At 40.5% G+C, this 15686-nt stretch overlaps 1 protein-coding gene across 3 annotated transcripts in view; it reads right to left on the bottom strand.

Moving 5' to 3' along the window:
* Window positions 1–1722: 1722 nt before the first annotated feature.
* The window catches only part of ppp3cca (protein phosphatase 3, catalytic subunit, gamma isozyme, a), an 84745-nt gene continuing 70781 nt past the window's right edge, over window positions 1723–15686 (bottom strand). Inside the window, exons 13-14 of one of the 3 annotated variants that reach the window (XM_060906651.1) lie at window positions 14519–14545; window positions 1723–4575 (exon numbers count right to left, since the gene is read on the bottom strand). In XM_060906651.1, the coding sequence (XP_060762634.1) occupies window positions 4421–4575; window positions 14519–14545 (182 nt within the window). In that variant the 3' untranslated portion in view covers window positions 1723–4420. Of the gene's footprint in view, window positions 4576–14518; window positions 14546–14982 lie in introns of those variants that run through there. The other 2 variants (XM_060906652.1, XM_060906653.1) reach the window with 2 other exon arrangements.

Genomic DNA, 15686 nt, shown 5'->3' with positions numbered 1-15686 from the left:
CAAGAATTAACCGGTGGCTTCATGTTACAGGTATCGGAGTGTCGGATTCACTCATCCTTTAATATTATATTAAAGACTTCTGGTTGTAGTGTGCAATACGTCCTTCAATCACTTTTGTCATTGTCATAAATAACAACGAAATTCCGTTGGAGCAACCCAGCCAAATGTAGTCCTTCACGTCATGTCTGTTTTTCTCTTCGTTCCCTTTAAATGCAAATTCTCTGCATTGCACGTTACACTCGAATCCAGTATTACTCAGGCAGAGTGATGCACAGCTAAAACATTTCCTTCATACAACAGTAACGTGCAAGCAACAAAGAAACCCACTAAGTTCCACAGGAACATGGCCGCCTTGGATATGAACGGAGTGAAAATTCGGTAAAATGTGCACAGAACTGAATCTTTAAAGGGCCACGATGTGAACCCTGAGGTACTCCACCCAAATTCACAGATTCATTTGTTAAGGAGAAGCTGCGATTAGATTAAAACCCAAGCCTGCTGTACTACGTGTCTGTGGAGAATCGAGAGCATTCCTTTATCAAACAAAACGCACTACTGAGCAAAAGTTTGTGCACCTCTACTCATAGAAAGGCTTCATTTGTACTATTTCTGAATAACAGTGACATAAAAATGCATTAAACAAAGCAAAACTATTTCTATTTTGAATTGTTAACAGTATTCCGGATACTGCGCACACTCGGCTTCGCTCAACCAGCAACTTGAGGAAAGTCCTTCATTTACCGGTATTTGAAGGGAAAAAAAAAACCCCAATAAACAAACATACAAATAAGCTCCTCACTGCTACTTGCTTTAGGTAAACAATAACATTTTAAATTATTTGTGCATTTCGCTTCAGAAATAAAATGTATACATAGGCATTACCTTCAGAATTCACTTTTTCAACCATAACCCGAATCATCAATACAGCTTCAAAACAATCAAAACTGTACAGTTAATCAGTTTTGTCCAAACTTTTGTACGTAAACAGAAGTGGACAAATCAAATTCATTAGCAAGCCCACGGGGATGTTCCAGTGTGCTACCATCCCCATGTTTTTTTTTCTTTTGTTATTTTGCCTGAAAACCAGATTGATGAGGCTACAAAGTGGTAGCTAACATAACTATATGGTTATTTAGCACATCGAAAGTTGAGCTCTTGAGGAAAAAGCATGTCCAATGTCATCATACTAGGGATGGCGAAAACTAAAAAAAATCTTGACCGACCACCGAGCCTCATTAGCCGGTTAAAGTCGGTTAACCTACGAGTTTAAAATTCTAGAATTGGAATTATTACAGGGATGCAAACGGCGCGCCTTTTGGCGGATGCCGCCCTCTCCACGGCTGAATCGCACAGATCCGACCTTCCTTTCCCAAGGGGGGGGGGGGGGGGGGGGGGGGGGGCGTTGGAGCGTCCGACCATAACTTCATCAAAGCAAATTCTGCATATAAGTAAATGCCGCCACAGTCCACGAAACACAGGAAGTACAAGCACGAGAAGAAAACAGCAAATCAGAAAGCCGCGCACCCGCGCAAAATTTAATGTGCGCATTCTGATCTACTGATTGCGCAGCTTCCGCGCAAACGCGCGCAGCCCCCCAATCCACTGCCCTCCTTTCACACCCCCCATGCCTCATGAACTGCAACGGCACCCGCCTATTTAGTCATTTTAATACAGAATCCACCTTGAAATTACAATCGGACACTCCAACGCCCCCCCCCCCCCCCCCCCCAAAAAAACAAACGGATCTGCGCGATTAAATTAAAAAAAAAAGTCGGCATCTGCGCCTTTAGTTTGTGTGGAGAGATATGATCTGCAATAACATGCATTGTTGGCTACAGACCAAAACATCCTTTCAGAATGCACTGGCCAAGGCAGGACTAAACTCCATGTGCCTTCTAATAATTAAAAAAAAACAATAGTAATTTGTAAGCTAAAAAGCCGGTGTCTACAATTTTCTTTCACCGAGTGGCAGCTGGGCAGGACATGACTGAATGGGTGTTTCTGATTTGTCAGCTGTCCGCTCCAAAATCGGCAGCTTCAAAACGATTGATTTTTTTTTTAACCGACAACCAAAAAAAAATAAACCGGTTGACGCTGATTCGGTCAACCACCGGTCAAACAGTCATCGGTTAACATCCCTACATCATACTAGACAAAAATATATTATTCGTGCGTGTTATTTTCTCTGGGTATACTCAACCATGATTTGACTATGTTGTGCTAGCAAGAGTTAGCTTACAGGCCGGATTTTTATGTTAAACTTTATTTTGCCTCCACAAACCTGCATGTTCTGAAAAGAGAACGTATCAAATAACCTGATTTGTACATCAGATCACCTTGGCCTGTGTGTGTAGTGCAGCAGGTGGTGAGATTTAGGACAAGTAGCTCAGGTACAGAATCGATGTGCGTCACGCCACCATAATTCATCCGCAGAGCAACTATGTATTTAAAGCAAAAAAAAACTCGGACACAAAATACGTTAATCCCAGAGTCTTGGTCTACCGGTTTGTCCATCCCTGTACAAACCAAATAACCAAGAGGTGGAGCTAATTTGGGTTGAGTGCCAACTGAAAAATTTTCTTCATGACTTTTCATCAAAGTGATTCATGTAGCAAAGTTAAAAAGTCCACTGTTACAGATGAAAGACGAAGACAATACTCCAGATAAAGTTGACGACGACTTGCAACTCAAATTGACCGCGCCATTTTCCAGCCACCCTGGAATGAAGAGGGAAAGCGTACTGATCGGCACAGTCCTGCTTAAAGAAAGTTCGTTCTGGGAAATTGAATAAAATAGCAAAAAAACAGACATGTATCTTAAGTACAGCACAACAGCAAGTATCACGAATGGGAGTATTTTAAAATACAGTACCATCAACGTTATTTAAATACAGGATAGAATTTAACCAGAGTGTCTCAAAAAACTCATTTCCCTCCCAATGGCATTAGTTTTTTTTTTTTTCCTTTAAAGACTTAATGCTCTTGTGCATAGCACGAGTAGTTTCAATTTCTCCTTCCATGTCCTTCCAGTCAGTCATCAGTACCAAGATATTTTCCATCATACAAGAGTTTTCCGAATTACAATCAAATCAAAGAACACGTATAAAATACCACCAATCTTAATGCAAATTTTTGTTTGAAAGCGAGAGAGAGAGAGAGAGAGAGAGAGAGAGAGAGAGTGCAAGAGGAGGGAGGGAGGGGGAGAGAGAGACAGAGAGAAAGAGGAGAGAGAGAGAGGAGGGAGGGAGAGAGAGAGGAGGGAGGGAGAGAGAGAGAGGAGGGAGGGAGGGGGAGAGAGAGAGAAAGAGGAGAGAGAGAGAGAGAGAGAGAGAGAGAGAGAGGAGGGAGGGTAGGAGAGAAACAGGGAGAGAGTAAGAGGAGGGAGGGAGAGAGAGAGAGAGCGCGTGTGCACGAGAGAAGAGAGAAGGAGGAGAGAGAAAAGAGAGAGAGAGAGCGAGCATGAGATTGTTTGGCTCCACACCATGGCGAGGTTTGTGTTGACCCACCTGGCGAAAGTTTAACTAGCTTTGTTAATGTTTAACGCGCATGCGCGCGCACACACAAAGCATCGATTATCAGGCAATCACTGCACACATTCCCACAATAAAAATACTGCAAGTAATGAGTTTTAGCTCTGGGAATTTCTCTCTCTCTTTTTTTTTTTTTTAAAAGGGACTATCCCAGCCATTGTCAGGGTTTAGCAGAGTCCATTTGGCTACACCCAAGAAAGAAACAAAGCCGTCCAAAGATGTCTTTGGTTTTGGACGGCTTTAATTTTCCACTAAAACGAACAATGTAGGATGACAGACACGTCCTTCAATAATCAAAATAATCCGAGGGTAATAAATAAATAAAAATGAACCTGTTACTTCAAACATTTTGTCTTTAAATCATCTCAAAAGACATTATGAACTCTCCAAACTTTTTTTTTTCTTTTTCTGGAAAGCCAAGTACGTTTTTGACTCTGAATTAAAATGACAATTGACAGTTTTATGTTCAAACTTTTGTCACTTTGAAGCTTTGACTGAGAAGAACCCGAATTAAAGTCGACTCGATTGTTTGGAATCCCATGACCCGTTACCAAGCAAGCGTAAACATAAGACTTTGGAAAACCATCAGTTTCCACCTCAACTCAACAGACGACGCTGTACACGTTTTGCGTCTGGGGAAAACTGAAGGAGATCCGGAGCGTCTCAAAAACTCGTCCATGGTTGAAAACACTGCTAGCATGTACAGCTAATATTCAATACGTTTCGTTTGAACAATTACAAACTTGTAGTGGTGAGTGATTTATCCTCTCTCTGGACTCATGGAGTCGCAGGTCCTGGGTTCTCCGTTACAGTAGGAGGGTTCCGGTTCTGTCTCTACAGTAGAGTTTAACAGAGAGAGATCGAACACTGCAGTGGAGATGGGCGGAGTCTTTACACCGTCCCGTCTGTGCCGTTCTTCTCAGTCACGGTCATGCCTGGAGTACGCTGGCTGTCCTTCCGCGGTGGCATGCGCTCGTTAATCCGGTCGAGGCCGCGCGCCTCCTCAAAGTTTCGGATCTTCCGTGTTGGGGAGAAGCCTTGGATAGCTGAAATGAGGACGCAGGGAAACAAACAATAAGGGAGATTAGCAAGGCAAATGCTGCATCCTTAAATGTTAAAGGCAGACAATGTTCCAATACTTCTGATACTGGTGTGGCAAACCTTTCATAACTGCTGCAATATTATCCACCTACAACATAGCAATTCACTACACTTTCTAAAAAGGTCATACCGTATATACAGCCCCAATTCCAACAAAAGTTGGGATGCTGTATAAACTGTAAATAAAAACAATGTGAAGATTTGCGAAATCATGGAAACCCTACATTTCACTGAAAATAGTACAAAGACAACATATCAAATGTTGAAACTGAGAAATTGTATTGTTTTTTGAAAATTATATGCTCATTTTGAATTTGATGAAAAAACAACCTAATTAGATTCATCGGCAACAGGTCAGTCATATGACTAGGTATAAAAAGAGCATCCCAGAGAGGCGGAGTCTCTCAGAAGTACAGATGGGGAGGGGTTCACCACTCTGTGAAAGACTGCGTGGGCAAACAGTGCAACAATTTAAGAATAATGGTCCTAAATATTAATTTGTGAAGAATTTGCAGATCACATCATCTATGGTCCATAACATCATTAAAAGATTCAGAGAATCTGGAGAAATCTCTGTATGCAAGAAACAAGGCTGAAAACTGACATTGGATGCCTGTGATCTTCAGGCCCTCAGGAGACACTGCATTAAAAACAGACACGTGTCTGGAGTGGAAATCACTGTATGGGCTCAGGAACACTTCAGAAAACCATCTGTGAAAACAGTTCATTACTGCATCCACAAATGCAAGTTAAAACCAGGTATCAACAATATCCAGAAACACCGCCCCCTTCTCTGGGCCCGAGCTCTTTTACAATGGACTGAGGCGAAGTGGAAAACTGTCCCGAGGTTTGACAAATCAAAAGTAGAAATTCTTTTTAGAAATCATTGACACCACGTCTTCCTGGCTAAAGAGTCGAGGGACCATCCGACTTATCATCAGTGGACAGTTCAAAAGCCAGCATCTGTGATGGTATGATGGGGCATTAGTGCACATGACAAGGGTAGCTTGTACATCTGGGAAGGCATCATTAATGCTGAATGATATAAACACGTTTCAGAGCAATATGCTGCCATCCAGACAAAATCTTTTTTCAGGGAAGGCCTTCCTTCTTTCAGCAAGACAATGCCAAACCGCTTTCTGCACATATTAAAACTGCATGGCTCCGTAATAAGAGTGTCCGGGTGCTAAACTGGCCTGCCTGCAGTCCAGACCTGTCTCCCATTTAAAAAATTTGGTGCAAAATATGACAAAGATATGAGACCACAAACTGTTGAGCAACTGAAAATGTATAATCAGGCAAGAATGGGACAACATTTCACTTTCAAAACTACAGCAACTGGTCTCCTCAGTTCCCAAACGTTTACAGAGTGTTGTTAAAAGTAGAGGTGATGCAACACAGTGGTAAACTGTCCCTGTCCCAACTTTTTTTTAAACATGTTGCCGACATCGAATTCAAAATGAGCATGTTTTTTTCAAAAAACAATCACATTTCTCAGTTTCCACATTTGATACGTTTCAATGAAATACAGGGTTTCCATGATTTGCAAATTATCGCATTCTGTTTTTATTTACAGTTTACACAGCGTCCCAACTTTTTCACTACATTCAGAACATCTCAAGGCATTTCACCCATGGTTACAAACCACTTGAGAAAACACTTTACAGCAGTAGCTTGGATGCATGCGTACACACAAAAGAGTGCTAAGAAAAGTGTTAACTCCAAGTTAGCTGCATTGAATGACCTTGCTGATTAAATTTCTTAAATTTGACTTCTGCATGCAACCATCTCAATTTTGTCACACTGCAACAGAAGCAGCATGCAAGAAGAGTAAAAAAAAAAAAAACACAAAAAAAAAAATCAGCAAGGGTGGACCAAATCATTCATTATTTTTTAGCTTGTTAACATTTCAACATGTTACTTTAGGTTTCCCTCCAGTGTGCTGTACAATAGGGTGCATCAGTTGCCCTCACTTTCATAAAATCTGATGCATTTTTGTTTGGGTGTTCCTTTTCACCAATAAAGACATCCTGTAAAATTTTTTGACCATATTCAAAAGTCTAATGGTGGCACCATGAGGTTCATTTTTTGCCAAAAAACGCTTATTTTATGTTTTCACGCAAGGTTTGAATCACAGTGTTGGACTCCATTTATTGATTTCTTGTGACCCAGAGATCATGTTAAGAACCTTTGCAAGGGATTGAGAAGCATTAATGTGATTCATAATACATTTGTATTGTTTAAAAGTAGTTGAACAATGATTCAATGAACAGCTAAAACTCAAACTGTGCTTGATGATATATTTAGAATATGTACTAAAAATGTGTATCTAAGATATTTGGTATACTCTATAAGGTGCCATAATGTTTCATGAAAAGTGATCGAAATTGTGTCATAAAAGTCATAAAATAGCAGCTTTTTCCAAAACTTTGAGCTCCTGGTGCCACCATTAAACTTTTGAATTTTGTCAAAATATTTCACCCAGTGTGTTTTCTTACCAAAAGGAACATAAAAACAAAAATGCATCTTGATCGGAGGAACTTTTCATTTTTAGGGAGCAACTGATGCAGCCTACTGTACAACCCCGATTCCAAAAAAGTTGGGACAAAGTACAAATTGTAAATAAAAACGGAATGCAATGATGTGGAAGTTTCAAAATTCCATATTTTATTCAGAATAGAACATAAATGACATATCAAATGTTTAAACTGAGAAAATGTATAATTTAAAGAGAAAAATTAGGTGATTTTAAATTTCATGACAACAACACATCTCAAAAAAGTTGGGACAAGGCCATGTTTACCACTGTGAGACATCCCCTTTTCTCTTTACAACAGTCTGTAAACGTCTGGGGACTGAGGAGACAAGTTGCTCAAGTTTAGGGATAGGAATGTTAACCCATTCTTGTCTAATGTAGGATTCGAGTTGCTCAACTGTCTTAGGTCTTTTTTGTCGTATCTTCCGTTTTATGATGCGCCAAATGTTTTCTATGGGTGAAAGATCTGGACTGCAGGCTGGCCAGTTCAGTACCCGGACCCTTCTTCTACACAGCCATGATGCTGTAATTGATGCAGTATGTGGTTTGGCATTGTCATGTTGGAAAATGCAAGGTCTTCCCTGAAAGAGACGTCGTCTGGATGGGAGCATATGTTGCTCTAGAACCTGGATATACCTTTCAGCATTGATGGTGTCTTTCCAGATGTGTAAGCTGCCCATGCCACACGCACTAATGCAACCCCATGCCATCAGAGATGCAGGCTTCTGAACTGAGCGCTGATAACAACTTGGGTCGTCCTTCTCCTCTTTAGTCCGAATGGCACGACGTCCCTGATTTCCATAAAGAACTTCAAATTTTGATTCGTCTGGCCACAGAACAGTTTTCCACTTTGCCACAGTCCATTTTAAATGAGCCTTGGCCCAGAGAAGACGTCTGCGCTTCTGGATCATGTTTAGATACGGCTGCTTCTTTGAACTATAGAGTTTTAGCTGGCAACAGCGGATGGCACGGTGAATTGTGTTCACAGATAATGTTCTCTGGAAATATTCCTGAGCCCATTTTGTGATTTCCAATACAGAAGCATGCCTGTATGTGATGCAGTGCCGTCTAAGGGCCCAAAGATCACGGGCACCCAGTATGGTTTTCCGGCCTTGACCCTTACGCACAGAGATTCTTCCAGATTCTCTGAATCTTTTGATGATATTATGCACTGTAGATGATGATATGTTCAAACTCTTTGCAATTTTACACTGTCAAACTCCTTTCTGATATTGCTCCACTATTTGTCGGCGCAGAATTAGGGGGATTGGTGATCCTCTTCCCATCTTTACTTCTGAGAGCCGCTGCCACTCCAAGATGCTCTTTTTATACCCAGTCATGTTAATGACCTATTGCCAATTGACCTAATGAGTTGCAATGTGGTCCTCCAGCTGTTCCTTTTTTGTACCTTTACCTTTTCCAGCCTCTTATTGCCCCTGTCCCAACTTTTTTGAGATGTGTTGCTGTCATGAAATTTCAAATGAGCCAATATTTGGCATGAAATTTCAAAATGTCTCACTTTCGACATTTGATATGTTGTCTATGTTCTATTGTGAATACAATATCAGTTTTTGAGATGTGTAAATTATTGCATTCTGTTTTTATTTACAATTTGTACTTTGTCCCAACTTTTTTGGAATCGGGGTTGTACAATCCCATGGTTCAGCTGCACAGAAGCCACGTAGGTGAAAAAGTGGGAGCCGATATAATAATGTTTGATGAGTTGTTAGCTAGTAATGCAGACTAAGCAAAACAAACAAAAAGTTATGATAATGTTTAACATTTTCCTAACAAGCGAAGTGGCTGCTGAACTTCCGTGTCTTGCGTGCTCTTAAACCCTCATGAAATCTGCTTGACCTGGGTTACTGATTTGCCCACTGCTAAGCCACAAATCTCAGCTCAAACACAAAACAGAGATTCTCACACAAGCAGCAGTGATTTTTATGTCCTCTCCCTGGTTTTTTTTGGACACAGACACGCTTTGTGTGAGAAGAAAGTGGCTCGATGACTCAAGAGCTTCCTGCTGTGACTCTCTTAACACTCCCTGTCTGCAGTGTGTGTGATATGCGTGATGAGTGTGCGCGCGTGTTCTGGTGAAGCGCTGACGTAACGAGATTACAGGCTGAAAATAACCAGCACCGAGAGGACGCCACTCCTTGACCAATCAGAGCGCGGTGTGGGAATTAGCTGGCTTGAGCACACTGTTGCATACGGTGAATAATTCTGAACAGGAAGTGAAAGAGTGACACACACACACACACACACACTCCACTGCAGGACTGTTTTTAAACACACCCAAGCCATTTCCGGTGTGAAAATCCCAAACTTTTGTAAAGGACTTTCTTCACACCTGTGAAAGACGGTGAGGCAATTTTATGATATACAGTATCTTGCAAAAGTATCCATCTACCTTGGTGTTTGTCCAGTTTTGTTACATTACAAGCTGGAATTAAAATGGATTTTGGAGGGTTAGCACCATTTGATTTACACAACATGCCGACCACTTTAAAGGAGCAAATTGTTCTTTTATTGTGACACAAACAATAATCAAGATGAAAAAACAGAAATCTGGAATGTGCATAGGTTTTCACCCCCCCCAAGTCAATACTTCGTAGAGCTACCTTTTGCTACAATTACAGCTGAAAGTCTCTTGAGGTATGTCTTTATTAGCTTAGCACATCTAGCCACTGGGATTTTTGCTTATTCCTCAAGGTAAAACCGCTCCAACTCCTTCAAGTTAGATGGGTTGCGTTGGTGTACAGCAATCTTCAAGTTCTGCCACAGATTCTCAGTTGGATTGAGGTCTGGGCTTTGATTAGGCCATTCCAAGACATTTAAACGTTTTCCTTTAAACCACTCCAGTGTAGCTTTAGCAGTATGTTTAGGGTCATTGTCCTGCTGGAACGTGAATTTTCATTCCAGTCTCAAACCTCTGGCCGACTCAAACAGTCTTTCCTCCAAAATTGCCCTGTATTTAGTGCCATCCATCTTTCCTTCAGTCCTGACCAGCTTTCCTGTCCCTGCAGATGAAAAATATCCCCACAGCATGATGCTGCCACCACCATGTAGGAATGGTGCTCTCAGGGTGTTGGGTTTGTGCCACACATGGCATTTCTCATGATGGCCAAAAAGATCAATTTTAGTCTCATTTGACCAAAGAATCTTCTTCCATGTGTTTAGGGAGTCTGCCACATGCTGTTGGGCAAACTCCAAACGGGTTTTCTTAAGCAATGGCTTTTTTCTGGCCACTCTTCCATCAAGCCCCGCCCGCTCTGTGGAGTGTACAGCTTAAAGTGGTCTTATGGACAGATACTCCCATCTCCGCTGTGGATCTTTGCAGCTCCTTCAGTGTTATCTTTGGTGTCCATTGTATCTCTGATTAATGCCCTCCTTGCCTGGCCTGTGAGTTTTGGTGGGCGGGGCCTTCTCTTGTCAGGTTTGTAGTGGTGCCATGTTCTTTTCCGTTTTGCTATAATGGATTTAATGGAGCTCCCTGGAATATTCAAAGTTTGGATTTTTTTTTTAAATGACTCAACCCTGATCTATACTTCTCCACAACTTTGTCTCTGACCTGTTTGGAGGCTCCTGGTTCTCATGTTGCTTGCTTAGTAGTGTAGCAGATTCAGGGTCCTTCCAGAACAGTTCGATTTCTACAGACATCATGTGACACTTTAAGATCCAACTGTGCGCAGTCAATCAATTAATTATGTGACTTATGAAGTGAATTGGTTGGACCAGCTCTTATTTATGGGTTTCATACGAAATTCATCTTATTGTTTGCATCACAATAAAAACAACAATTTCCCCCTTTAAAAGTTGTAGGCATGTTGTGTAAATCAAATGGTGCTAAAGCCCCAAAAATCCATTTTATTTCCAGCTTGTAATGCGACAAAAACTGACAAAACACCAAGGGGGATGAATACTTTTGCAAGACACTGTAAATGTTGATATTGTGATGTCACAACATGTTAGTTTTCCTCCTGAGATATCCCAGACAGTATATTCGGATAACCAATTTTGTTGCATTTTAAATTTTATTTACTAATTAGAAGCAGCCTTTTTACTGTTAAATTCTGTATTGAATATTTTAAAAAAAGTTTTTAAATGTTACTTTTTAAAAAAGGTTTTAAACCGATTTCTCATTTTAGTGCCAAGCAATTTTTGTTGTAAAATTATTACAATTTAAATACAATGATTAATTTAAATACAATTACAATTTAAATATCATTTTTAAATAAGCACACAGGTTTGTTTTTTTACACTGTTTTGCTGGAACTTTCTTTGTAATTACATGATACATAGTGTATCTAAAGCCAGTATCTCACTGGGCTGCGACAGCCTGCGACTAGTACACAACAATTGCGATAAAATATGCGAATTTTCACTTGGGAATCACACTGAATTGATATTCGCATATTTTATCGCAATTGTTGTGTCTCCCAACTAGTCGCAGCCCAGTGAGATACACTCGCACTTCCTGTCTCACGGAAACTGACTTGAGAAGGGTTCGCGACGGCTTTGTGACACAGTGACGCGTTTGCGGCTATTTTGAGAGAAATTTTGTCGCACGAATTTTTTGAACATGTTCAAAATTTCAGCGACGAAGGAGAGACACTTTGCGACTCATGCGAGGAAACTGAGAAGCTCTGTGAATGTTTCAAGACACTTTTGAAACTCTCTCACGAATGATGTTCGCAATTTGTCGCAAGCTGTCGCAGCCCAGTGAGATACTGGCTTAATACATCTCTGAGAACTTATAAAATCTTTAAAAAATCATGAAAAAAAAAATTATTTTCCACTGTTAAACAACTTTTGTCAATATACAGCATGTCAATAAAATTATTTTTTGTCCGACGATCTTGCTGGATGTTTCTTTGAAATTTGAAGAAACGTCTTTGAGAATTGTAATCCTTTTCATTTTTAAATGACCCATTGCATCTTTAGGAGTTTAAAGTCACTTATTTTTAATACTTTTTCCTCCTTTTTAGTGCGATTATAATATATTTTTGTAAAATCTTGCCTCAAGGTTTTTTCTTCTGTTTTGTTGGAACTTTGAACTTAGTATTTTTACAGAATTGTGTTTCCTTTTTCCTCATTTTTAGTTAAAACTATTTACTTTTGTCGACATTAAATAAAAGCATCAACAAATTTTGTTTTTCTACTACTGTTCTAGAAGTTTCTTTGCAAACTTAGACAACGTGATCTATTTGCTGTAACGGAGAAATGTCTTTTGCCGCTTTTCCACTACCAACGCGGCTGAGTCGGGCTGAGCCGTGCCGTGCTGAGTTGGGCTGAGTCGAGCTGAGCGGGGCTGTTGGAGTTGCATTTCGACTACAACCGCGCTGAACCGTGCTGGCTGGAAGTGTCATGTGATGTCGTTAAGCAGCGCAAACAGTGACATCAGTGAGCTTTTAAGCGGTAGTCTCACAACCCGAATAGTAAACAATAAACATGGAGGACATGGAGTCGTTAGTGTTGCTGGTCTTGGTGCTGTGGCTTGTTGTCACCGACAACGCCAACAGATACTGGCAAGAGCGTATAAATGAGGCGAGGCGCATAAGGCTTCAGAAATTCTCGTAATTCGTAATTCTTCTTCTTCCGGGTTTACGGTGTTTACAGATCCCAGCGTGCTCGCGGGGCGTGTGTGGGCATGTGAGGACACTCCTCCTCACCAATCAGTGCACAGGGGAGTGTCTGCTCACGCCCCCAGCCTCACTCGGCTCGCTTTGGCTCGCTTCAGCCCCACTCCAAAACGGTGCGAGTTTTAGGGGCTAAGCAGGGCTGAAGCGAGCTGAGTCATGCTGTTCTTTGGTAGTCGAAACGTGAGCCGTGTCGGGCTGAAGTGAACTGAAACGAGCTGAAGTGAGCTGAAAAAGGGTAGTGGAAAAGGGCCATTTGAGGATACTGAACACAGTAATATATATTCAAGAAGAGGTTCATTTTCAAGGTTAAATTATTTATTTTTGTAGCTTTTCGACTTCTGTTTTTTTCTAGAAGTTTCTTCCAATCTCGAAATTGCAAAACGCTAAACATCTGTACAGTGTTGCTTTTTTGTTTATCCTCCTTTTCAATGTGTTCAAGTCTCGCACCTAGATCCCTCCTGAGAGCTAATGGTGTACTATTAATACTAGAACTGCCAAAAATCAGCATAAAGGGTGGAGTCAGAGGGTGTGTCCTGCTGTTCTTTAGTGTGTATAGTTTGAAAGGATGAGCCGTGTGTACTCGACATCTGGTGACTGTTTTGAAGAAGGTGGAAGTGTTCGCCGAAACTGTCAACAAACAAGGTAACATCCTAAAAAATACGTGTCTTAAGAAACGAACTTAAAGAATAGTTATAATAGTTAGACATAATGAACTTTCACTACATATCTTGCCAATTAGCTACCGATCTCCATAATACATCTCACCGATGCACCATATGTCGGGCGGCACCTGTTGCCCCAACGTCGGCAAGACCTAATTTGCTGTCTGGGTACGTGACCGGTTAGCGAAAATCATAGTTTTTACACCCTTCCTGTTTCTTATTTCACAATATTATGTCTTTGAGCATCTGTGTCTTTGAGATTTTTTTTTACATACTTTATTAAGACTTTCACACAAAATCCAAGACTTTTCAAGGTCTAGAAAACAGCATTTCAAAATTCCATACTTTTTAAGACTTCCAAGACTTGCGCAAGCACCCTGATATAATGTAAAGAACATTACGTTATATTCGTTTGCTTCACTCACTCGTGAATATGTTCACCACTCGAAGATAAACTTCATACCTTCGCACAACCGTGTAATATCCTCTCTGTGGATGATCGGATTACTTTAGTGCCTGAATCACCCAAGCAAGTGATTCAGTCTAACTGGATAATTCAGGAGGAATAAAAATTACTTGTAGTGCAAAAATATAACGTACCGTGTGTACAAAATAAAGCCGAATTTTGTGTGACTAAATGTTCATTACTTTATTTATACCAGTGAGTTCGGAAAGCAAGCTTCGTGGAAGCCAAGGAGGTCTTGTAGTAGCAGTAGTTCGGTATTATCGGTTAGATTTGTGTAAAATTGATTATTTCAATTTGAGCAGTGGGAATACCTATACAGTATTCCACAGGAATGGACCATTTTTTTCCTCATTCAATATTACACAGCGGAATTCATGATAAGATCACGAAGTATTGCCTACCAAAACTAGCCAGGTGTATTGTGTTTTCATTTTTTTTTTTTAATTTAATGTGCAAGATCAGAGATTTTTCTGAATTCTACTCAGCATGATATAGAAAAATCACACAAAGCACAAGAAAAGGCAACACAAACAGCACAGCACAACACACTGGGACGTGAAACACCACGGACGGCGAGGTTACCTTTGCCCTCCTTCGCCATTAGGGTGGCTGTGTTAGCAAGAAGCCCAGAGTGGACAGGAGAGAGAGAGAGAGAGAGAGAGAGAGAGAGAGAGAGAGAGAGAGGTGGTGAAGGTACATCTCAGCACAAGCCAGTTTTTTTTTAATTGGGGGGGGGGGGGGGGGGAGAACAATAAAAGACAACAAAGGTTTCCAGAGATATGGAGCAGATAAGCGGATGTGTGTTAAAAAAAAAAAATTAGGATTAGGATCATGACTTCTCACTATCATTTTTTTAACCACACCCCCTTTCCAAAAGTCAGTACAAATCTTACTTCAGGTAAAAACTGACGATATTTCTACATTATAAATGATTTTTTTTTTAAACATTAACACCAAAGTCATCCCATGAGATGGAGAATATGATTTCAGTTTGACTTTCTTGATAAATTCGTTGAAAAACAAATGCGATGTAAAGAAAAGGACAATTCTGTAAAATCAGGAAGATGTTATAGCAAATCCGGCAGTGAAAAAATACAAGTGTCTCAGTCTGGTTCTCTCTTTTTGACACTGCATGCTCCGAGAACATCTGTGGCCTTTAGTAACCGGTTTCCTTCCACCCAAACAGCTTGGCAATGTTTTAAATGTGTCTCTTGCGTCAGGTAGACAGTCTAGTTGAAATTTTATAAAATGAAGTGAATGTCATAACACCCATCATTACTTCAGAGAAGGCCTTGCAGAATACACACACACACACAGGAACAGTGCGGTTAATGGAACTGGCTGCTGGGAAACAAAGCCATCAGTTGTGTCTGGTTTCACACAGATTAACTGAACCAGAGCAAAATAAATAGGCTCAAACCATCTCAGTAAGTGTGGAGGACTGTTGCACAGCGCTGCCAACCTTACTGTCTGTGCAGGTTTATTATTAATAATCAAACAAAATGTCCAAATCGAAGGGAAAGTCAAACGTTTGGGTTCGTTATTACATCTGTTGCTGTATTCAGAAACCGCTGCTAGACATGCAGGAAGTCATGAAAAAGAACAAAAATTACAAAATCACTTTTTGTCGTTTTGAAATCCCTACAAACATTTCAGACAGTGAATATTAACGCTCCTGATTTCCTTAGGAACAGATTCTGTTAGAAATTTTCACACCATGAATAAAAAATAAGCGCACAGGGAAAAAAAA

Source organism: Neoarius graeffei, chromosome 24, assembly GCF_027579695.1.
Source record: "Neoarius graeffei isolate fNeoGra1 chromosome 24, fNeoGra1.pri, whole genome shotgun sequence".
Classification (NCBI taxonomy): domain Eukaryota; kingdom Metazoa; phylum Chordata; class Actinopteri; order Siluriformes; family Ariidae; genus Neoarius; species Neoarius graeffei.
The sequence above is the reverse complement of the archived record's forward strand: the minus strand, read 5'-3'. Positions and strand labels throughout refer to the sequence as shown.